The sequence below is a fragment of the Centroberyx gerrardi genome, chromosome 19, assembly GCF_048128805.1.
Source record: "Centroberyx gerrardi isolate f3 chromosome 19, fCenGer3.hap1.cur.20231027, whole genome shotgun sequence".
In the NCBI taxonomy this organism is placed as follows: domain Eukaryota; kingdom Metazoa; phylum Chordata; class Actinopteri; order Beryciformes; family Berycidae; genus Centroberyx; species Centroberyx gerrardi.
Genome location: NC_136015.1, coordinates 24,751,123 through 24,776,224, shown reverse-complemented (window position 1 = coordinate 24,776,224; position 25,102 = coordinate 24,751,123). Strand labels below are relative to the sequence as shown.

General features: G+C 43.3%; 1 protein-coding gene across 1 annotated transcript; it reads right to left on the bottom strand.

The window, feature by feature from the left end:
- Positions 1 to 6,300: 6,300 nt before the first annotated feature.
- On the bottom strand, positions 6,301 to 24,010 carry LOC139912929 (zinc fingers and homeoboxes protein 1-like). Its single transcript, XM_071900857.2, has 9 exons — positions 23,708 to 24,010; positions 20,008 to 20,509; positions 18,225 to 18,860; positions 17,115 to 17,241; positions 14,537 to 15,778; positions 13,923 to 14,054; positions 12,409 to 12,636; positions 12,128 to 12,354; positions 6,301 to 8,395 (listed from the first exon to the last, which is right to left on the bottom strand). Exons 2-8 carry the CDS (start codon positions 20,364 to 20,366, stop codon positions 12,136 to 12,138), a joined length of 2,943 nt encoding a protein of 980 aa, XP_071756958.2. The 5' UTR covers positions 20,367 to 20,509; positions 23,708 to 24,010; the 3' UTR covers positions 6,301 to 8,395; positions 12,128 to 12,135.
- Between the last annotated feature and the right edge of the window lie 1,092 nt (positions 24,011 to 25,102).

Here is a 25,102-nt window from a genome sequence, read left to right as displayed (position 1 = left end):
ACTTGACTTGACTTGGGTTCTGGTGACTTGGGACTTGACTCTGACTTGTACTTTGATGACTTGAAAAGGTTTCTAAAGTCTTGACTTGAGATCTTGTGTTTGTGTAAATGACTTAGATTGAAAGTGATGAGATTTGTTCCAGCAGACGACTGAATTTAAATTCTGTTTTCTGAATTTGTATGGAATGATTGAATTTATTGAAGTTGAAACTGATTATAGAAATCAAACTCATGGTGCTTTTACCAAGTTTTTATCCTATTCTATCCTGTTCTACATTTAGACTTGAGACTTGACATTAATGACATGGGCTTGACTTGGTAATCTACATTTAGACTTGGGACTTGAGACTTGTGCCTCAAGACTTGAGACTGACTTGGGACTCGAGCAAAGTTGACTTGGTCTCACCTCTGGCATGCATGAACCCAAATCACATATTCACACAGTATATTAAAAATATTTAATAGATATATTCCTATAGAGACTTGTAGTGCATTTGAGTTTATAGCAACCTTATTATACTGTCTGGAATGTTTTTTTTTTCTTATCTCCTATAATATTCCTGTAGGGAATTACAGTGTGTTTGTGGTATTCAATAGTGAGTTTACAGTGACTGTATCTCACCTTACGGTATATTTTTTTATCTCCTATGGTAATCCTATGATATTCACATAGGGACTAATGATGGATTTTTATCAAGCTTATCGCACTTAATGGTACATTTTCTCATCTCCTGTGGTATTCCTATAATATTCCTACGAGGTCTTTACAATTTGTACTGCGACATTTACATCGCATCCCTCTAAAATTTCTGCTAGGATTGAGACAGTTCTTTTTTCATAATGGGAATGAATGAATGATGCATGCATGAATGAATGAATGAATGAATGGATGAATGAATGGATTGACTGCTGGAACAATTACAGGATTACTGCGTACTGCAGTAGTTATATGTAGGCCGATGCAGTGAGCAGGGACCGCGGGCACAAGCTGCAGACGCATGGGAGGAGGAGGGGGAGGTGGGGGGGGGTATAGGAGGAGAGAGGGGGGGAGAGAGAGAGAGAGAGAGAGAGAGAGGAGGGAGGGTATAGGAAGAAAGGAGGAGGAGGATGGGGATGGAGAGGGAGGGAGGGAGGGAGGGATGGGGTGAAGAGAGGAGAGTTGTCCTCAGAATGACCCACACAGCACCAGACAGACGAGGCCGCCTCTCTCTCTCTCTCTCTCTCTCTCTCTCTCTCTCTCTCTCCTCTCTCCCTCTCTCCTCACTCGCTCTCTGCTGCGTAATCGGCTGAAAAAGGGAGGAAAAAAAAGAAAAAAAAGCAGGGGCTGGGGCGCCTGCTGCCAAGACGGGGAGAGAGGGAGAGAGAGAGAGAGAGAGAGAGAGAGAGGCATTAAACACGAGCTTTAGTCTGCACCGGCATGCCATATAGACTTTCTCTCTGTCACACACACAGTATCGGTACAGTGTGTGTGTGTGTGTGTGTGTGTGTGTGTGTGTGTGTGTGTTAGTATAAGTAGGTCAGTAGTGAAAGGGTCTGTGCTGTCCTCACACGGCCTCCGCTCCCCAACATCACACCACTCGTGTCTACTCTAATTTTCTCTTCCTCATCCTTTATTTTTTTTTTTTCCTTTTCCTCCCCCCCCCTTTGCTTCCTCTCTCTCTCTCCCTCTTTCTATCTCTCCTTCTCTCTCTCTCTCCCTCCCCTCATCCCTCTCTCTCTGCTCTGATTAGGAAGCGAACAGGTCCCACCCCTGGTTCAAATGGTTAACTCTTCGGTCGCCGGCCTCTCTCTCTCTCTCCCTCTCTCTCTCCCTCTCATCCCCCTTTTCTCCTCTCTTCTCCTTTTTTAAAACCCAGTCCAGTTTTATCTGCCTTGTCATATTTACTGTAGCGCTGCTTACAGTCGCGGTTTGCTAAGTTTTCAGAAAGGCCGCTGCCAGACCAGTCGCGGTGCGTAATTGGTGTTTTCGAGGGAGACCCAGCGCCGCAAAATGTGGCAGAACACAGTCTTATGAAAAGGACATAAATCAGCCTTTTCCCCCTTGTTGTCCAATTAGGAATATTGCTGTTTTTTTTATAATAGAGCCCCAAAAAAAAAAAAAGAGAGTGGCCTTTCATTTCCAGTGACTGAACTTCCAGGAAAGCTCAATAATGCCCAGATCTGTGAACAAATGTTGTATTACCTAACCCGACCCAGCTTTACATGATTTACAGTAGAGGCAGCGAGGCGGTGTCCAGGCACACAGCGCCATCTGCTGACGGGTTCGCACATGACTTGGGACCGGGCTCAAGACGATTCAAACCCCCCCTTCCTCCCTCCCTCCTTCCTCCTCCTCCCCGCCCCAACATGGCTCCCGAAAATATCCGTCCCAACCTTACACAGAAATTTCAACCTGATTCTCAAAACGCCCCGGCTGGAGTTCTTCCAGTCCTGAAAGCCTCTCCTGTTATATGTCTCTTCAGGAGCGCTGGGCTGACTGGAGCGGATCAGTATGTTCCTGGACTGGTCCGACTGGTTTCTATGGTGCCGGTGGTTTCTATGGTGTTCCGCCAGGCGTGCCGAGCGGCGGCGGTGAAAGCACGCCGACAGAAAACGGCTAAATACCTCCAGTGATTCAGGCGGGTCGCCCCGGACAGAGCGGCTCTCTGTGGGAGCGGGCGCTTATTGTCGACAGCGGCGGCTCACAACCTTTTTTTTTTTTTTTTGGGGGGGGGGGGGCTCGTGACCCTTTAAGAACGAACACACGGCTCCTCGAGTCCAGAGAATGATTTTCCCTTTTCAGTTTGTTTCAATTGATTCATTATCAGAGGAGGAGAGGCGGAAAACTAGTCAGTATTTCACAAAAAGAAAGCAAAAATTAGAGAAAACCAGAAAAAATAGACATGATCATAAATCATAAATTAGTAAAGCAGAAATATGTTTTTTTCCTATTCCCTAAATCATCTTGTGACCCGCCCCAAATTACCTCACGACCCCCTGGAGGGTCCCGGCCCCCCGGTTGAGAACCGTTGCACATGCACAGCAGAATTAAAAGACGAAAGCTGCTTAAGAATATTCTGCATTTTCAATAATGATGCTGCTTTGAAACGATGTGGATATATTTGTGTGAAGCGCTTTTTAAAACAGATTCTCCCAGTGTTTTGCAAAAATAAAATTCTAACTTTTGTGTTCAACATTTTACATTTTACACTTTTAGCTGACGCTCTTGTCGAGAGCGACTTGCAAGGAGTGCAACAGCAGAACGGGCTTCAGTTTCTGAATCACCAACATTACAACCAACAGTATGGAGGTCAAGGGTCAACGCCTCCACAACAGATGCAGCTGCTGCTCTATCTTTGGCCTGTTTCGAACTTAAAGCTGCACTAAGTGAGATTTTATATGTGAAAATCCACCTTTCTTCTCAGTTTAAATCACTGCATCAGAGGAGAGCGTCCCATCCAAACTAATTGAGATTCTCCCTGTTTACCCGAATTAATTTGATTAATTTGTTCTCTTCTCCTCCTACAAGAAGTGATGAATCCAAACTTGAGAGTGAAATCCACTCACCAGCGTTAGATCTTTCCCTCTCTTGTCTCTTTGGTATAAAAGCATCTCAGAGCCGTGAGACGTTTACTGACCTCACACCGCTCAGGATTTCTGGGTATCGAAGTTTACATTTTTTCCAGACCTCCGGCTCATGCAGCTTTATATACACATCTATAAATTGGTGCTGATTTTGACTTCTACTCTCTTAAAAAAAAAATCATCTTCAAAGTCCTTTTCAACACGTCTATGTACCCAATTTGGGACAAAATGCATGTTTTTCTTTTATAATGTCATCTTACTAGACAAATTATGTATTTTTCTTTGTAAAAAACTAAAAAGTTTATTTTTAGTTTTTTTTTTTTGTCATTTTTTCCTTTTAAGTCTCTTCTAAAAACTCATTTATATCGTCAAGCCTTTTTGTGAGGCTGTTACTATTTTTTTAATCCTCATTTTATTGTCTTTTATTTTAATTTTTACCCTGCTTTGCTTTATCTTACTTTGTTTTATTTGTTAATGTGATGCTACCTGGCTGGCTCTGTTTTTATTTTGCACAGCACTTTGTAACCGTTTTAGAAAGGTGGTATATAAATAAAGGTTATTGTTATTATTTACTATTATGTAAAGCACATTGAACCTGCCTTGTGTATGAAATGTGCTGAAGAAATAAAGTTTGTTTTGCCTTTTAATTTTCCACCGAATATCGAACACAGTGACACGTCATGTGAGTCTCAAACTGAACAGACAGGTGTGTTGAAAATGAAACGTCCTTTTTAAAGTCACGTATGTGTATTGATTACATGTGATCAATCACCGTTAACGTACCGATCGCTGTGTTTTGGTGTTTTAATGTTAAAATTTACTGATGTGAAACTGATAAGGGTCTGAAAAAAGAAAAGGCGGCTCTGAATCCAACCTGTTTTTAAGTTTTTATTTTTTTTTGCTTGCAGACAAAAAAAAAAAAAAAAAAGATATCCATGAAAGTCCAGATATAATAAATAAATTAACTACTAAAAACTGTTGGCTATTAAAGCAATTTAAGAATGGCAGAAAGGCTTACTTTGCAAAATTACAGAAATGGTATCAGAGATCCTGTGTCGCCGATGAAATCATCCAAAAACCAAAATCAAAAAGAAGTTGATTTTACAGTTCGCCCCCGCTCGACTCGCCGATTGTTCTTTGATGAATATCATTGCATATAGAAATCCTGCACATCCAGAAGATCCTAGCATAGTCCTACATGGTACAGAAAACACAGAAGAAGAGAGAGCAGAGAAAACAGAAAAAGCCTTTTTCTTCTTTTTTTTTTTTCCCCCCCACATAAGAAAAGTTAAAAGGTTCCCATGGGAACCGAGCCAAGTGCTTGTGGTTTCTTGTCCCTAAAATATTGTCTGTTATTTCTGTGGAACACCTGAAAGATATTGTTTACTAGTACACCCGTATTTGAGGAGAAAACGCACTAATAACTACGCCTTTTTTTTCTTTAAAGTGATTCACTTTTACTTTGGTGGCGAGGAGAGAAAACAAACGCCATCTGAAAGACATAATTATTATTGTGTATTTGTTGACCCATTTTTCATGCATACAGTATTGTATTCTCTAGAAAAAGAAATCTGTCGGTAAGTGAAAATGTCACAATCTTTCCAACTCTGTAGCTTAACTGACTGAGGTAAAGTTGCCTGTTTCCTGAAGTAGAGCACGCATGCTGCTTTCATTTGGAAAGGACACACAGCAGGTTTGGGTTCACTCGCTTTCAACGCCATCAGCTCTCAGACAAACTCGTCCACTTTACTCTGCTCGGTGAGTAAGAGACTCTGACCCCAAAGCAGAGACGCATTTTAGAAATTTAACTAGGGCTGTACCGAATAGTTCGAAGCTTCATTCATAACGTTGACATTCGAATTTTAAATCAACATTCGAATGCTGCGCAGCTTTTTTTTGTTTTTTTGTTTAAACCAATGATGTATACCGTATTTCTGCACAGTTGCAGATAAAGATTAGGCTACACTAATATTATAGTATTATACTATTATAGTAAATTACTTAAGTAAGTCGTTACAAAAAAAAACAAGCTGATATTCCTGGCCCACAACCTGAAAAGAGTTAGCAAGTCCTAGACCACTGGGACAGCAGCCTCTCTTTTGGTAAGCTAAGGCTACAGTAGTTTTGTTTGTGACATTGTTTACTGTTACCTAGGTTACAGCCCCCGTCCCGTCCTGTGCACAACGAGTGAGTGTCGGTCACACCGAACTTCTAGTCACCTGACTGTTCAGACTTTAATTTGAAATGTTCTGATTTTGTGTCCAAGTCAAGGATCTTTGGCTGTTCCTATATATTAATTTCTTCTGGCTGAAATTCCACTTTTCCTGATGTTTCCACATATTATCTTTGTTTTGTTGGCTGCGTATGCCGTAAATCTACATATGGGTACCTGACTATTAAGACAGACTTGAAAAATTGTGAATATATCTTTTGTTTTGACATATTTGGTTTAAGTCAGCTTGCAAAAGTCATTTTCATTGTTTATTGCCATTTCTGTCGTAGCATAATGTTGCTATAAGCCTAAAGGCGCGATTATTATTTCTTAATTATTTTATGCCCTTATTGGATTAGCCTACATGTATTTATGTTGAGTTATCTTCATTAAAGAAAGTTGATTTAATACAAAAAATTCTAACTCATATTTAATCCGATGAATCACTTTATTCAAATTGAGGATTTTGTTCACATTTTTTTTTTTTTAATTTTATGATGACGTCATAAAATATGATGGCAGACATTCGAAGCTTCATTCGAAAACGTCAATAGAAACTTCGAATGTAAAAAAAAATGACATTCGGTACAGCCCTAAATTTAACAGACGACGGACGCACCTCCACCTCCATCCTGCTGGGATCCAACCTGTGACCTCTGGACTGCGGGGCGGTCGGTCTAACCTCTGCACCGCCTAACCGCCAGAACAGAACTTGTTTTTGTTTACGTAACAGAGCGTTCATTTAGAGCGTTTTTTTTGCAAGACTGGAAGTTAAAAGGAAAAATCCTTCCTCAGTCCCTCTTACACTGTTAGATATCAACAATTTGTGATGCAATTTGTCAATAAATCCCAGGAGTTATTTAGTGATGAAGTGTTGTAATTTGCTTTTTTGGTGAACCCCCTTTCCCTCAACCTGCCTGGTGATTTCCAATATTTCCCAGAATGCCTCTAGACAACCCCCCAGAGACGGGGCGTGAACTTGTTGCTTGCAGTCAAAAGGTAATCGTATGTTTTTATAAAAGCAGCTGGCTTGCCTACTAGTTTGTGAACATATGGGCATGGCTATGATAGCAGCCACACCCCAATGTTCACACCTTGGTGCCGCATTGCATTCTGGTCTCTCTCCTGCTCCTGTGGGTGGAGAAACTGGTCTCTCTCCTCTTCTACGATGGATTTCTCTCCTGTATGATTGTTGAACGTCTCTCGGTGCAAAATGGCGGCTCTTGAAAGAAGCCCTCGCTCTTTGATTCTGAGGGACTGACACCAAAACCTGACGTTTACCGCTGAGGTTTTACATCCTGAAACATTTTCTCATATCAAACTCCATTGTAGCTGCTGGAAACATCTGGACATGATGTCACCTCGTCTACGATTGGCCAGTTATCCACCAAGAAGAAAAATACAACACCAATAGCGGTTTGTAAGTGTTCAAGTGTTTTAGGGTGGATTTTCCCTTTAAGGACTTTGGGCACTTGGCTGCTGTTTTTCATATCGTCTCCATTAATTCCCATTTAAAATTCTGGGTAGTGAGAGCAATATTTAGCAATATTCCAGTCTGAAAAACTAAATCTGGGCTAATAAGCTTATCTAACATCCTTCTGTGATTGGGTGATTAGACTGTTTTTTTTTGTAAATATAGGATTCAGAGGTAAATTCACATACTGATCGACTGAATTGACGCCATTGAAATTGAATGGACCCAAACACCTGCGAACAGAAATTATCACCATTTCAAAAAAAAAACTGATAATAGCATAATAGTACAACGGATTCAATCCCCATTATATTTTGTTAGGACTTAACAAATCACTTGAAAAAATAAAAAAAGTAAAAACGTCGAAGCGGAAATTTACTCCAGCACTGAATTTTTTTTGATTTGAAAACAAAAACTTAGAAACAGAATGGCACTGATTTAAGTCGTCTATTCACCAAAAGCAGTGCGGTTTTAAAAACCATTTCTCTCAGAACACCAAAACGCTTTAAATATTGGATTTGGGGGTTCGTATTTCCCTTGAGAAAATGACTGATGGTTCCTCCTTTCTTTTGAAAAAGTTGTTTATCCTACGAGAAAACGACGAGGTCTCACCTCTTAGAAATGTACTGGATTGTTTTTTTGTTTTTCTTTATACAAAGTATCAAGGTTTACCGTAAAACATCAATTTTGTAAGAAAAATGACACAAAAGGCCAAAATAAAAGCCCTGTCATTTTCACCAAAATATTTTCACCAAAATAAAAGCCTTGCTGTGTTTACAGACTGCTGACTCTCCCTTGCTGATGGTGTTTAATTTGGCGAAAGGCGTTTTTTAGTCGTCCTGCATGTCAGTTTGTCTGCTTGGTCCCCACAGTCCAACAAACACAATCCTGTCTCTTTGTCTGGTTCTTGGTTTCCATACACCAGCGCTTCTCAAATGCGTTTTTGCATCAGGACCCAAAGTTTGCCTCGACCGCGACACACGAATTAACACAGAATTACACTTTCTACCTAAACTGTTTCTTTTTGTCTGAAACCCTGTCCGAGCCTCTTGCGACCCACCTTTGGGTCCCGAGCCGCCAGCTGAGAAACACTGACATATTACTGTCCTTCATGTCCGCTCCGCAGTGGGGGAAGCGACGGAAAATCTGTGGAATGAAAGAAGAGGGGGAGAAAATAAAAGATCAGATCGCAAGAAAAACAACTAGATCTCAAAAAGCATCAAAGAGAAACAGCAGCAGAGTTCGGCCAGCTGACAGAAGACTGCCCAGGTTCTCCTCACTCCCATATATAATCTCTTTTACATTTTTGCAGTTTTTAATGCAGCTTTTTAACTTGATTTTTCTGATTTTTGAAGTTTTGAACTATGTAAAGTGTCCTTAAGTCTGAGAAAGGTGCTTTTAAATTGTTGTTGTTGTTGATGTTATAATATATACATATACATATATATATATATATATATATATATATATATATATATATGTAAGGGATAATGCCCGACAAGGTGTCCATTATCAGGAATTAATGGACGACGGGGAGGCCAGCGCCTCCGCGGATTGCCTCCTGATTATGGACACCTGGAGGGGCATTATCCCGCTTATACCATGGTCACTTGCCAAAGGAAAAAACAATTAAGACCATTAATTTATATTTTCATGCGTTTTGTAATCAAAATCTAACGTTTTTCACAAGCCATAACTCAGTTTCGCAGGTAACACCTGAGGGTTTGACTAATACCTGGAACAACCTTTACCATGCCATAAGGTTCTTATGCAATGGAAACATTGTTCACTACTCCAGTAAATAGGACGAACCTTAGATACGACTTGGCAACGGGAGATACTTCCTGTCCGCTCAGCTCATAGAACTCTTTGGCTCAGCTGTGAGCAGGAAGCTAACGTTATGCTAGCAAGATTCAGTCAATAACACTGCGTACGGTTGACAAACAGTAAATATAATTTGACAGTATGTTTAACAACAAGACTAGCTAGCTATCAGCCGTGTCACTGTCCCCAAATCAATATCAAGATTTTCACGAACATACAAATTGTAAACGGAGGCTTTGACTGCGTCCCTGTTGCTATGGTTACTAATTTTAGATACAGGCTGATACCTGATACTACGTAGCCAGCGCATTAATTTAGAACGGTGAACAGACAGTTTCACTGGAACTACTTAGTAGGTGTCCATTATCAGGAATTAATGGACACCCTGCAGCCAATCAGAATCGAGTATTCACCCAGACCATGGTATAAATATATATATTATAACAACAACATATATACATACATACATACACACACACACACACACATATACATACATATATATATATATATATATATATATATATATATATATATATATATATATATATATATATATATATATATATACACATACACACACACACACACACACACACGCCAGCCTGCTCTAAGGATAGTTAACATTAAGCAAATACTGTATATTCTGACAAAACATAACGGGCAGTTTCATGCTGGATGTCCTTGTGGTTGTTTTTTCCTTTTTTAAAAGATAAATCCCTACATATACAAACAAATAAAGGTACAAATCACTTGTCTTAAAAAAGCACAAAAAATCCATGTTTTTGAGCAGATAATGTGTGATTTTAGTCACGATGTAACGACTTGTCTGGACTTCCTCTGTCACATGAGAACAGCAGAAGGCTGACAACTACGTTTCTGTAAGAGTTCATAAATATTTACCATCTTTCCAGCATAAACAGCTCCAAATAAACTTTCTATATGCAATCCAAAATTGATATAAATGTAAATTGCTTGAAGTCGTATATCAAACAAAACCATGCATGGATTTGTGAGACGGATGACATCCTCCACCAATCAACTGCCTCCGTTTGGGTAAAATCACACGACTACAGCGGCCTTTCTGAAACAGCGTTCATAAATATTTACCATCTCAGCAGCATCAGCAGCTCCGGATGCACAACTGTAAATGTCAGCTTCACTTGCCCTGCGTCAAACTCTATCCTCCTCCGCTCTGAAACGCTTCATACGTCCGGACGGCGTCTCAGAAACCAGACGCCGCGGGAAGGAGAACGGGGATCTGAGCGGAGCGGAGCCGCTGTGAAGGATGAAGGAGGGGCGACTCGTTTGTCACCACTAATTAAGTAAACTCATTTCCCTCGTTAAATACTTGGGAGAGTTCTTTAACCTTTTTCTTTCAGCTGCATGTTCTTCACTAACACACGACTCAACGTTCACACAGGAACAGATTTACACCGGGACCCACCGGAGCAGCTGGGAGTTAAAACCTTGATCGTGGGAACCTCGACAATAGCAAGGTGTCTGCTTTAAAACATGTTTACTGCCGCCTGCTTTAACCGGATTTAACGCCAGATTAACAACAAAAGTAAAGAAACTAGAGCTGAAACGATTAGTCGATCAACAGAAAATTAATCAATTATAATTTTGATCGAATCGATTAATTGTTTTAGCTCATTTTAAGTTAAAATACCAAACATTTGCTGGTTACAGCTTTGCTTCTTTTCTCCGTTTCATACATTTATTAAATGAAAACTTTGGGTTTTTCGCTGCTGACTAAGTAAGCAATGTTAAGAATCACTTGTGATGGGCATTTGACAGAATGCTGCAGTATGCAGAGTAAATGATTAATCAAAAAAATTATCGATTAATTAATCGATAATGAAAACAATCATTAGTTGCAGCCTTAAAACAACCTAGAAACAAAAAGTATCAAGTTCATCATGCTTGGTTCAGTTACAGGGACTGGATTTGTTTTTACGGCAAAATCCCTCAAATCCCTCACCTGACGGGACGACAGGTTAGAACAACTGTCCAATAAACAAGCTGCTTGTGCGTTATGTAGTGGTGTAACGGACAGTAGTTGATCCGTGATCCGTACGGACCCCCACCCCCCCCACCCCCCACGGTTCGGCACGCATGTGAACCGCAGATTAATTGCAAAGTTTAACCATCATAGTGTGAAATACAGTTTTACTGCCGCTGTTACTTTTTAAAGTAATAATTCCATAAATAAATAAATAAGTAATAAATAAATCTCGATGCAGAGTTGCAGTGAAAAGATACAGACAAGACAGATGCATGCTGCGTTTTACTCTGAAGCGCAATGATTGTGTTAGGGAAGAAAAAAAATGGAAGAGCGACTGATTTAAAGGCCATCGCTTTCGCCTCCATTGGGTGAAATCCCGCAGGCTGTGACTTCGGGCATTTTCAGTGGTGTAACTGGGAAACTGGGCATGCTTGTCATCATTGAAATAGATCACAAGATTGTGATATTTATATTTATTGCAACTTCAGCAATATGCCGCCTTCCCTTCGACACAGCTCCGCTCGGAGAAGCTCCGGTCTCTTTGCCTGTCTGTGGCATAGCCTTCAGTGTTGATAGGTTATCACTCGTGATGTGTAACCAATCAGAGAGTGCTGTGGGCGGGACAATAAGCGAGACTACAGAGTGGTGACTACAGACAGAGGCGAGGCGGCTGCATCAGAGCCAAAGTAGCACATTTTTAAATTAATTTAACCCTAACCCTTTTTTTTTTTTTTTTTTGCTGATCCGAAAAATGATCCGATCTGTGACTCAAAACCGTGATACGATCCGAACCGTGAGTTTTGTGATCCGTTGCACGTCCCTAGCGTCATGTGACTTTTGTTTACAAGCCCTGTTGGCTTGTAATTGGTCAGTTTGAACCTAAATGAATCAAATACAAAAATGCAACAAAGCAAACTCTTCCACTCTGGTTCAGACCACAGAAAACAAACTGGAGGTCTGATGCATCCTCACAATTTGTTCTCAGCCGACTTAGAGGTCGAGTGACAGTTTAGTAAACCAGGAAGTAAATCCTGTCCGACTCCCACCTGGCTGCTCATGTCTGCTCCTCTGCCTGAGGCTGTGATTGGCTGACACCTTGAGGTTCTTCTTCTATCGCTTCTCCATCCTCCTTCCCTTCTTCTTCTTCTTCTTCTTCTTCCTCCTCCTCCTCCTCCTCTTTCTCCTCCTCCTCCTCCTCGTTGTGGTCGTCGTCGGTCGCCTCCTCCCCTTGCTCCTTCACTTCCATCTCTCCTTCGCTGTCTGCCCGCTCTTCCTCCTCCTCCTCCTCCTCCTCCTCCTCTTGCTCCTCCTCCTCCTCCTCCGCCACCGCCTCCTCCTCCTCGTCTTCCTCCTCCTCCTCCTCCTCCTCTGCTTCTCCCTCCTCGTCGCTGAACGGCTCCTTGCCCTCCTCCGCCCGCCTGGCGGTCTCGGCGAACCAGTCCCGGACCTGCTGGTAGCTCATGCTGGACTTGGCCACCAGCTCGTCCAGGTCCTTCTCGCTCAAGGCCCGGTGCTTGAGGTAGTGGTCCTTCAGAAACGCCTTGCCGCTCTTCACCTGCACAGAGGACAGAAATAAAGAACGGGTCCCGGCATGAAAAGAGCAGTAACACAGTTAATTACTCTTCTCTAGAAAGGTAAACAGCAGAGCCAGGTAGCAGCACTGGTCTCCAGATTCGATTCGGCTTCGATTCACAAGGTCCAGATTCGGTTCAATATAATTTCAATTAGGGGTCCTTCAGTTACAAATACCAGTGCTGGGTAGATATGAAAGAAATTCTCTGAGAATTAAGATAAGATAAGATAAGATAAGATAAGATAGCACTTGGCGGAACAGTGCCAAGGAAGTCAAGTACAGGAAGGTAATAAAAGAAAAGAGGTGATAAAATAAAAATAAAGATAATGCACATAATAAAAACTAGAGACACAGTGCAAATAAATGCAAATAATAAAATGCAGATTCGTGGATATATTCCAGAGGTAATTACTGCACAGGAAACCCTCTGTAATATGGTGCATTACTAAAAAGGTTCATGTTTAACACTGTTTGACAACTGGAGGAGGGGAGGCCCGCTACAAATAACGCTATGATCAAATAATATTTCAAATAATCTGTTCTACACACATCCACTGGAAAAAAGTCATAGATTAAAAGATCGATCTCTGGATTTTAAGAAACAATATCGGAGTGTCCAAATGAAAACAAGCAATTAAAATCTGTATTTTTACCCGGGCCTAGTAAACAGCAGTAACAATTTTTTATGTTTCTCAAAACGTCAGGACTCAAGTTTAGATTTTATTTTAACAAAAATGAGACCCGGAGGTGCGACTAAACAATATATATCATCAACTTCTGTCCCGAGGATACTTCTGTCAGGACAGGAGATGATGAAGATGAAGATAATGAAGTCATGCTTCTCAGTTTCACCGTCTTGTCTGATGCAGTTACAGCTCTGTGAGGCGGTGCTATCCGTTAAAAAGTACCGGGATTTGTTTCAGTCATTTGATACGAGCTGGTGTCACTTTTTTCCAAGACGTTACATCACATTTTGGGACAAAACCTGGTAAACCTGATCCACAAAGAGGAAGAGCTCCTCCTCCTTCATTCTATTCTATGATTGATTGTTGATCAGTTAGATCTAGTTCTGCTCATTCTCTGTAAAGTCCTTTGAGTCATGCTGTGATAAATAGCTGTAGAAATAAACAAACTTGAACTTAAATCCACTTATTAGGAAGGAGATCCTAAGACTGAGTGTACAGACAAACTGTTTCAGCCACCACACTAAATGTGAAACATGCCCAATCTGCCCAGCAGCAGGTTGTGGTGAACACACAGCTGCAGACCTTGATGGCGGTGGCGCCCCCCTGTGGCGAGCGTTTGCAGGGGTACGGCCGGCGCGTCCTCCTGGACCAGCCCCGGAAACGCTTCCTCGACTTCTTCTGGACCTTGGCTCCGCCGTTCAGCGCCTCGTCCACCTGGAAGCATCAGTCAGGTTTATACAGCGAGTTCAGACAGGACATGCAAGTCAAGCTGCTTTCAGAAACTACAAATACTACTGTGACTACTACTGCTACTACTACTAATATTACTACTACTACTACTACTACTACTACTACTACTGGTGCTGCTGCCACTTCTACTGACACTACTGGAAAAAAGAAGAAGAAGAAGAAGAAGAAGAAGAAGAAGAAGAAGAAGAAGAAGAAGAAGAAGAAGAAGAAGAAGAAGAAGAAGGAGACTGCATAGTACTTTTCTCAAAAATAAAGATATAAAAATAGGGTGATACACAGGAAATTTCTGCAAGTTTCTAATAAAACTGAGTAAATATGAGGGACAATAAAGTCTCCAAACACAGATATGATTTTTATTTTCTACTGTCAGGCATTGCATGATTTTATGATGTGATTATAATGAACTCAGATGCCGTTTGAGTAAAAATAAAGCAAAGCATGGTCACCTTTCCGCTCTGGTAGAGGTAGTACCACTTCAGGTTGCTGTTCTTGCAGGCGTAGCGCGTGTCTCCGAACCAGTTGACGATGTAGGTCCGCGGCAGGCCGCTCTCCTCCGCCATCTTGTCGTACTCCTCGGCCGTGGGCCACTGCGTGCGGACGAAGGCCATCTTCAGAATGTGGAGCTGCTCCGGCGTTTTCTTCATAATCTTCCTGGAGACGGGGGGCGTGGTCTGCCGCTCCTGGGCCGAGGAGGACGGGACGGCCTTCTCCCCGTCCCCCTCCGCCGCTTTGACGTCGCCGTCTTTGGGCTCCGTGGCGGCGGGAGGCATTTTCCGTCTCTCGGTGAACCAAGCGTCCACCTCGCGCCGCGTCAGCTTGGTCTCCGCCCGCAGCCGGCTCAGCTCCTCGTCCGAGGGCGTGTCGGACGTCTGGAAGCTGGCCTCCAGGACGAGCAGCTGCTCCGGAGTCTTCTCCTTGAACTTCTGCGGCGTGAAGTCGGGGAAGGCGTGGCGGAACTTGACCCGCGGGTCGCTGGAGGAAGACGACGACCCCGGCGTGTTCGCGGAAGTCGGGGAAGAGTCGCTGGCGTCGTCGCTGGAGTCGATGACGATGGTGGTGTTGTTGTTACTGCTGTTGTTGCTGTCGTTAAAGTTGCTGCTACTGTTCCTGCCTCCTCCTCCTCCTCCTCCTCCTCCTCCAGACGCCGCGGCTCCGCCGGGCGAGGTTTCGCTCAGCAGGACTCCATGGTGATCCTTCGAGTTCCTCTGGTTGTAGCGCGTGTCGCTGAACCACTTCTTTATTGCTCGTTTGGTGAGGTTGGTGACCCGCATCAGCCGTGAGATCTCCGCCTCGGTGGCGAACTGCCGCCTGCCGTAGCTCGCCTTCAGCTCCGCCAGCTGCTCCTTGGACTTCTTGGGTTTGGCGGCCAGCGGGTCGGGGCTGCGCGGCGTGCCGGACGACGAAGCGGACATCTGAGTCTTGGATTCTGACGTCGACGGTTCGGCCGCCTTGGCCTGGCTGCCGGGGACGCCGGCCACCGTCAGCGTGATGGGAGAGGCGACCGGCATGGCGCTCCCGTTACCGGCCACCTGGGTCAGGACGAGGCCCGGCTGGCCGACGATCTGGCAGGTCTGGAAGATGGACTGAAGGCCGTTGGCCGCCGCGGCGATGTTGGCGGGGATGACGGTGATGGTCTGGGGGACGGTCTGCACCGTGCCGTTAAACTTCTTCCTCCTCGCCTCTTCCACCTGGCAGAGAGGAGAAGACAAAGAGAAACTGTACAGCTGCAGCTTACTGATAAGAACGATTTCCTCCTTCTTTCTTAGTCGGAGAGACAGACAGATCAATAGACAGACACAAGCTGGGCGGGTAAATAAGAATTGGTAAATATATCTATCTATGTCTATGTCTTTATATCTAAAAACACACTAACTTTTGAGATATGCCTGATACGATAATTGAAACATTTCAGGCAGCATGTTTTTAGAATAAAACCTTTCAAACATGTTTTCCCTAAAATCTAAAGCTGACCCAGGTGACACACGCAAGTCACAACTCTGACCCGCAATCACTCCGTGTCCCTCCGAGTAAACATGTTAAATTCAACTGGAGACACAAGATGGCAAGAGCTGAAGAAGTACTACTACTAGTAATAATAATAATCTTCATTTATATAACACTTTCAAAGCACTTTACAAAGGAGTAAAACAAAGAAATGAAAGCAAGGCAAAATAAATTAAATAAAACCATAAAAGGGAGGTCGCGAACAATTAATAAAAGAGTTCGCCAGCCTAAGCGCCTCAGGCAGATCGTTGCAGTCACGGCGTCCTGAAGGAAAAGGCCCATTCGCTGCTTGTTTTTAACCTTGACTTTGAAACAGCCAATAGAAACCTGCCCAGGGACTTGCTGCAGGCTGCGATCCGGCTCAGTGCCAGACCCTTCCATACCTTCAAAGTGATCAGTAAAATCTTAAAATAAAAGATACCAGGACCACGTTCACACTGCAGGCATTCGAGCTCAATTCCAAATTGCTGCTCATATCAGATTTTTTTTGGATGACCGTTCATATCTATTCTAGGATGTAACCGACACCTGATACCAATATGAACTGACTGCAATGTCAAAAAGACACACACACACAAGAATAACAAAAGATGCAATTTTTGCTGTTTTTGTACAGTTTTTTTGTTGTTTTTTTGCATGTGCCTTCATGTTTTGACTGAATTTCCCCAAATAACTATCAAGCTGGCTATTTTTTGTCTTTCTTTCCTTTCTTGTGTGTCTCGTCCTGCTCAGACAAGCTGACAAAATCATGACAATTGTCTCAGGTTTATTTCCTGTCATGGTAACGCTGACATTCATCAGATTTGACCGTTCAAATACCGATCACATGCCTCAGAATCCGACTTTGAACCACATATCCAGATGAGAATTTAAAAATGCGACTCCATGCAGCTTTTTTTTGCGGTTCACACTGAACGGACAACATCAGATCTGTGTGTCACATGTGAGGGAGGAAAAAAAACAGCCCAGCCTGTGTGAGCTGCGGTGTGAACGCAGCCCAGCAGGTGGATGAGCACCCACCTCCTCCGGCGTCCAGCTGACTCCGTGCTTCAGCCTCTGAGCAGAGAACCAGACCTTGATCTGCTCCTCGCTGAACTTGGTCTGCGACGACAAGCCCATGATCTCCGACACCGAGGGGTAAGGAAACCTACACGTGATACGAGAGTGTTTTACTGTTAGGTTATACTTCTTTATAATAATATTTAACAAAAACGAAATGACTTAAAACCTCAATCATTGCACAAAGTGATTATATATATAGCCGTAAGGGCAGAACAGAGCTGCTGTGGTGGAGAAAACAAATAAACAAAAACACAAGGCTGCAATCTTGGTGTTTTTTTTCTTTTTCTTATTTCAAATGAAAGTTTACATGCTCATTTACATACTCCTCCTAACTCCTCCTCCAAGCGATATGTGCAAAATATTTTGATTCCCCTCAATAAAAGACAAGATTCAGCAGAACAAGAACTTTCACACAATCTTTCAAGTAACTGAATAACGGAAAAAAAACACGCTGTGAATCAACTCTGAATAGAATCTATCTGTTCAGAAGGCATTGTCTGTTCTTTCATGTGTCAATATTATTTAAATTTTATCATTAATGTTGGAATGTCAGTTGAATTTGACTCATTTCAGTCAATTCATAGATGAATTTGATTTTCAGGGGAAACTGACAGCCGCAGACATTTCCCCCCCCCCCACAGAATGCACTTTGGAATTAAAGCTGAACAATTAATCAAAAAAAATAAAATAATAATTGAAATCACAATATGAACTTCTGCAGTTTCCAAATCTCAGAGGCTGCAGTTAATTTCTTCAGAGAGAGTTTGGTCCAAACTGGATTTGTGAACAAGGAGTTTTAGAGCTGCAGGTAATCTTTTGGTCCATGAATCAAAAACCTTTCATCAGACTCAAACTCACTGAATCCTGCACACTGATAACAAAATCACTTTTCTTTAAACAATTTTAAAGTTCTACAAACATGACAAGAAAAACGTGTGATGATATGAATCGTAGTTTAAATTGTAATTGCAATAATTATGATTAAATAATCGCACTTAGATTTTGTGTCACTATCTTTCAGCCCTGGTTGGAGTACATCTCCTCGCCCCCCCCGGCCCGGGACAGTACCTGTTGTAGGCGCTGACCAGCAGGACGTTGTTGTCCATGGCGGTGTTGTAGGTGGGGATGCTACTGACTGGGATGAGGAGCTGCGTCTGAGTCTGAGGACTGTTCTGCTGGTTCTGTAAGGCGGACAGGACCTGGGCCAGCGTGCCGGGCGGCAGCACCGCGGCGCCCGAGTTGGAGCCGCTCTTGATCTGCAGCACGTTGGGGCTGTTGACCACGATGCTCTGCTGGACGGGCTGCACGTGGATGGCCGTCGGGGCGGAGACGGCGACGAGCCGCGGCACGGCGGCGGAGGCGACCGGGGCGGGCGAGAGCGTCGGCGGCTCCTTGTTCTCGTCGTCCTCGTCGTCGCTTTCCACTTTGATGACGTCGGCGGCGGAGGCCGTCTTGTGCGAGCCGGTGAACTTCTTGGGCTCCGCTTTGCTCTTGATCCTCATGATGGGCGTCTTGCTCAGGGCGATGCTCTTGCGGGCCGTCTCCTCGGCCTCGTCCTCCTCCATTTTGACGAAGCTGCCGTCGAAGGTGAGGTCGTTCACCGTCTGCTGGAAGATGGTCTGGTTGTTTCGCTTCACCATCGTCCGCGTGAAGTTGTCCTCGCCCGGGTGGTGGCGAGCGTTGTGCTCCAGCAGGGCGTCATACCTACAGGGGGGAAGAGGGAATCATGGAGAATTATTCTTAAAAACAATATTTCTCTTCCATAAGCAAACAAAACACTGATCTACAGGAGGACTAGAGGGTAAAAGAAAAATGGGTATCTTCCATTAAGAGCCAGAAATAACAGACCCATAAAAGTTAAAGGAACAGTTCACCCCAAAATGAAAACTCTCATTATCTACTCACACTCATGTCACTCAAAATTTAAGTTTGTGCATCCACCAAACACACAGCAAGCATCTCAGCCTTCTCCAAAACAACTGAAGTCAGATGGATTTGGTAGTTTAGAGTTCCCACAAGGTTATAAAAAGTGTATTGTAGCCAAATAACTGCACTGTGGGTCCAACAGGCCTGTATTTACCTCATTATGTCGCATAATTCTACATAAAGGAAACGGTAACTTCTTCTTGTGGCGACCGAAACAAGGACATGGGCTGAGGTCAAGGGTCTGGCAGTGAGGACTCATACTGCTGCGTATTGAGCTAAATATAGGCCGTTTGGACTCACAGTGCAAGTGTTTGATTACAAAACGCTTGTATTGTGCTGCAGGAAATGTTCAGAGAAATTTTATGGTTATTTTATGCTCTCGTTGGAACTCTAAACAACCAGAAATGAGTGCCTGCGAGTATTGAATCTAAATCAGCAAACGATGCGATTATCTGAAGGGATTATTTACATTACACAATGTTTTAAAGATTTCGAGTTATATTTTTTGGGCATTATTTTGTGACACGCTCAATCTTTTTCTCTCTACAAATGTAAATCTATTTACATTTCACTTTGATTTTGACTATTTCAGACAGAAGGTTGGAAACTACCACCGGCCAAATGCTGCTAAATCTTTCACTGTGGTGAAGTTTCTCCACTCTACCAGACACTTCAGCAGGTAAACAAACATAATTCGGATCCTTTTTCTATTCTATAAGTCGTCATCTGGCAAAATAGTGAACCGTTACATTTACATTTTACATTTGGCTGACACTTTTATCCAGAGTGACTTACAATGAGTGCAGCCAGGATGCTGAGTTTTGGTATTTGGCATCGACTGAGGCTGGTGGACAACACAAAAGTTCATTTCCTGCCCTAACACACACACACACACACACACACACACACACACACTGTCTGCTACCTCTTGGTGTGGAAGTCACACTCCATGCAGACGTAGGAGGAGTTGAGGACGATGTCCGGATGCTCGGTGTCGACGTGCACGGTGAACAGGTTGAGCTCCGACGTCTGGAAGCTGCAGTATTTGCACTCGTAGCCTCCCTCCGCCAAATTCGAGTCCATATAGTGATCGGACACCTGCCTGGCGTCGGCGTCCTCGCCCCGCTCGTCGGACAGACCGGCGGCTTCCGCGGAGACGCTCGCCGCTCCGTTGCTGGCCTCCTCCTCCGCTACATCCGTGACGTCCTCCATCTCCTGGTCCGAGTCCACGGTTTCTCGCGGAGGAACCATGCAGGGCGTGGTGGACTTCCTCCGGCTCGCCATCCTGCGTGTGTGTGAGCGCTGCGTCTGGCCGAGTGTCAAAGCTGTCTCAATTCAGGTTGTGGGTGTTTAAGCGTTGTTGTGGCTCCATAAAGTAGGATGGTGTTGTCTATCCAGATGAGTGTTTCTTTTGTTGTCCTTAATTCCTGCAGAAGAAAGTAACACAGTTAGTTGCACTGTTGCACAACCCATGTGCGAAGACTAATAACTTGAGTTTAAAGGCGCGTTCACACTCAACATGTTGTGACTTTGTTCAGGAGCGTTTCCTCCTTTAGTCAGTCGGTTTGTCCAGGTGAGAACGATGACCTTTGAACTCTGGTGGCACCAAATAACGGCACAGAGGGTCTCAGTCCTCTAACTTGCGGTGCGGAAGGGATTATGGGTAGAAGGAGACGGATGTGGTTCCTCATACTTGGAAAGCCTAGCAGAACAAAATGAAGTCTGGACTGATGCTCATACTCATCTATTTCTTCATGTGTTCTTAACTGGTATGAACACCACAGAAGAAGAGACAGACAAGTCCATCATGCTGAGATAAAGTTGCAGGGAAAAATCTCTAACCTGCAGGATGACAGGTGACAGGAAACTCTGTCCAATAAACAAGCTGCTTGTGAGTCACGTGACTTTTGTTTACAAGCCCTGGTTCTCTTGTGATTGGTCAGTTTGAACCTAAATGAACCAAATACAAAAATGCAACAAAGTCAACTTTTCCAGCTGGTTCAGACCAAAGAAATCAAACTGTAGGTGTGATCGCACCCTAAAGAGTAGCCACACCCCAAAAAAACCTGAGAAAAACTGAGTCACCTAGGGGCGGGGCTAGGGGTGGATCAGCCAATAGCAGAGTGCAATAGCAATAACATGTGTTTAACCCTTAGTGGGCAGTACTACATTTAGACTCAACTGAAGGATGTTTTTGGGGTAAGGTTTCTCTTTAAGGAGAAACAAAGTAGCTCTAACTATTCTTTTTAGTCTAGTTTGATGCAATTTGATTATATCTGAGTAGTGATTTGGACATGACTCGCTCACAAAATATATTAACAACCACCATGATGATATATATGAGCTAAGAAGCTAACTCTGACACATTTCTAAATAAGCATTATTTATTTTCTTGACTTCACATGTTAGATGTCAGGGTGTTTTCTTTTTGATCTCTTGATAATCCATCTCAAGAAGACATATTACTGTCTTTGGCAAGTGGGGAGCCATTAGAAATAAGTGTTGAACCTGTTTCCATCAGGACCGGGGTTTACATCCCTGACCCAGAGCGAGATCATCATCTGGTGTTGCTGCTGTGAGAATCTTTATGGGCCGTAACTCTTAACTTCTACACTGAAGTCCGTGGTTTTTCTGCACTTTGCCTGTCTTTGGCTCAGCAAAGACTTGCATCTAAAAAGTTGTGACATCGGGAGGCCTGTAACTTTTTTTCAGCCTCCTGTGATTCAGTTTTTACTTCCTGGAACTACACTTGGTTGCTAGGCAATATTAGGGTGGTGGGGGGGGGGGGGGGGGGGGGGGAGGGAAGGGAGAGAGAGAGAGAAAAAAAAAAAGAACTACTCACTGGCTGGAACTGTATGTGTTGCCTGGCAACATGAACTTATTAAACCTTCTATCAGGAAGCATGCGGATCTACCGGGGGTTTTGCTGGTTTCAGTCACTTTCTAGACAGATGGATCAGATGCAGCTAGAAACTAAATAAGAGCTACAATGCATGTGTGTTCGTTAAAAGGGGAACGCCGCCCGCTTTAAGAATTCACATATGTTCCTCCTGTGCCTCAGGTCAGTTCAGTCAGTGTTTGTGAACTTGCTCCACTCTCTCCTAAAGCTAGAAAATCAGAGAGAAAACCTTTGTAGAAATGTGTGATGTCACCGGGATGTAAAATCAGCAGCTGCTCCGTTGACAACGAATGGGGCAGCAGTGACTTTGTGGAGCCATAAGATGCTGAGTTGAGTCGTCACACCAAAATGAAGTTCATATTCTAAGCATTGCTGACAGGTATGAACCAGAATTTAAACCTCATTTGGGTGCGAGAGCTCTCATAAAAATCGCATGAGTCAACAAAATCAGCGTCCCATTCATTGTGAATGGAGCAGAGCCAGATTTTACACCCCTGTGACATCACACCTTCGAGGCTCAGTTCTCCAGTTTCTAGCTTGAAGAAAGAGTGGTGCAAGTTGGAGAGGAAGAGGAAAAACATAATGTGAATTGTTAAAATGGGTGGCGTTCCCCTTTAACTGTTGGTTGTTACAGAGCATCAGGTGAAGGTCCACTGACGGCGGATGCTTTGTGGGTGTGGAAATGGGTCTCGGCAAATCCGGTGGTAGAGGGCCTATTCCTAAATCAACTCTCGGTTCAGTGCTACTTAGTTTAGAAATCCACACAAGCTGTTTTGTTTTTTCTGTAATGCTCTGTCTGGTCGGACAGGCAGAACTTGGACGAGGATGTTTCATGAACAAACAGCCAAACACCTGCCACTCTATCTGTCACTGCTTGCTCCAGCTGCCTGAAATTTGCATGAAGCAGACTCTACTTTTTTGGTGCCGCTCTCTCGCTGCTCACCTTCCCACAGTCCTGCACAAAATTTCTGTTTCTACACCTGCTCTCAAACGAACAGGAAGCATTCAACCTAGGTATGTTCTCTGTATCGCTGCATGAACGACAAATCCCTGTATCCATTTATTATATTTGGCCAATTAAGGTGTTTCTAATTATGTCAGAAACAACTGTTACTGCAACATTGCCTCAGCGTTATGCATAAAGTGATTTGGCTACATCCACAGAATTAAAACTGGATATAGAAGGGACATTTTGGTCCCTCTAATATCTATGCAACTGAGTTTTGATATGTAAATGAGTACTGGGCATGAGGCAATTAAAGTTGGGATGTTATGCACTCATTAAATGTTAAGTGGTAGGGTGTCTTTGCCATGGCAACACTGTAGTACAACTTATTCCCATGGCAACCGTATCAAAAGTTCCCTGCCTGTCTGTATGCTTATGCATACCGTTCAACTGACCATTCAGGGCTCAAACTGAGGCTGCAGCAACTCCCTTCCTTCCCACCGGGCTCACTGACTGACAACAGACCTGTGTGAGGAAAAGCTGTCATCAAATTAAGACACAGGTCTGCCACAGTCAGGAAAACACGACAGCAGAGGAGAGAAACAACAATAACAAACACAACAGTCATGATAGTACCAACATCCCTCTCGCTAACGTTAGCTAACATTGTGTTTTTATGGGAGTGGGGGGCAATTCTCCACAAGTGGCAACGTCCGTGTAGCAACCTGTGATCGTGCACAGCAACAGTTACGAGTCGACTGTCAACTTGGTGCATATTTACCTTGAGAAACGGCTGGCGTTTACCCGCATCTTGCAACAAATAGCTGGCTAGCAACTGTAGCTAGCTTTGTAGCATCTCTTCTGGTCTGTTGATACGCAGTCTTCCGCCTTTTAGCCTCCCCAAATATACCGAGTGGCAAAGCTAGACTGGCGCAAGGATCCCATCTGTTAACACAGACACGGATAGCGAGACAAACTGCCGGGAATACGCGAACTACCGCCGGCTTCCTCTCGTTTTCGCTTGCATCGCTGTACGTCGCATTGTTTAGTTTGTTAATGCGTTAAAAAACGGCCAGAATAAAAGGCACCGATAGTTCACCGAATCTGACGATGGTCATTTTTTTTATACCGCCGCTAAGCTAGCGGCAGCCAGGAACAACATCCGGTCGGAATTTTTCAAAATAAAGGTTTCACTAAATGTACCTAGGCAAAAATTTGTGAAACTACATGAAATTAAGATATAAAGCATAATAGCAGCACTATAAACTCGCCATTAAGTACCACAGACATATTATAAGTCCCTGTAGGAATATTGTAGGAATGTTATGGTGATTTTTCATTGGGGAAACTACAAAGGCAAACATCTAAATGGCGTGCAAAGCAAGTGTTGACCATATAATGTGTTTATAACATTTTATGAGTTATGAATGACAATAATGAAGCGCCCCACAGGTTTATGTAGTGCTTGTTGCCTAACATACACTGTTATCAAATAACAATAACAATAATTTTGAGTTTTTACATTTCTTTTACAATAGTATAGTAGTACATACATACATACATGTTGTGGTAAATTGGGGGCTGATTGCATGAAAAGCCCTGCAGCCATGTCATATGTAAATGTTTAATCTGTGTCTTTTTATCACATCAATACCTCATAATCTTTTTACTGACGCGTTTTAAACTCTTATTTCACCTACAACCCAAATTATGGGCCACTTCGTATTTTTTATATGATTTTTGAAGAGCAATAGTGATGAACTTGTGCTGGAAGCGACACTTTCCGAGCTTTTATTTTGAAGGTAACTTCTGAAAAGCGGAAACGACGGTCTATCGCGTGTCGCTGGCTTGACGGATATATATTTTTTTCATTTCCTCACAGCGTCGGTGCAGAATGTTCGCGTGCGTCATTGCGTCATCGTGAGGCGACTTCACTCGGCCCTCCGCTGCCTCTCCGAACCACAAACGGATCCAGAATCAGTTTACAGCAGCTTCAGAGCTCCAAGTCTGATAGAAGAGACAAAAGCAGATCTGATCCTGCAAAAGCAGCCAGTAGAGACTTGGTTTACCAGGCGGGGACGCTTCTCAGCAGTGATTAGCACTCCTACTTTACATCCTTGACTTCTATTACACTTAGGACACTCTACTGCTACTACAGTGATGTAGTGGTAAATAA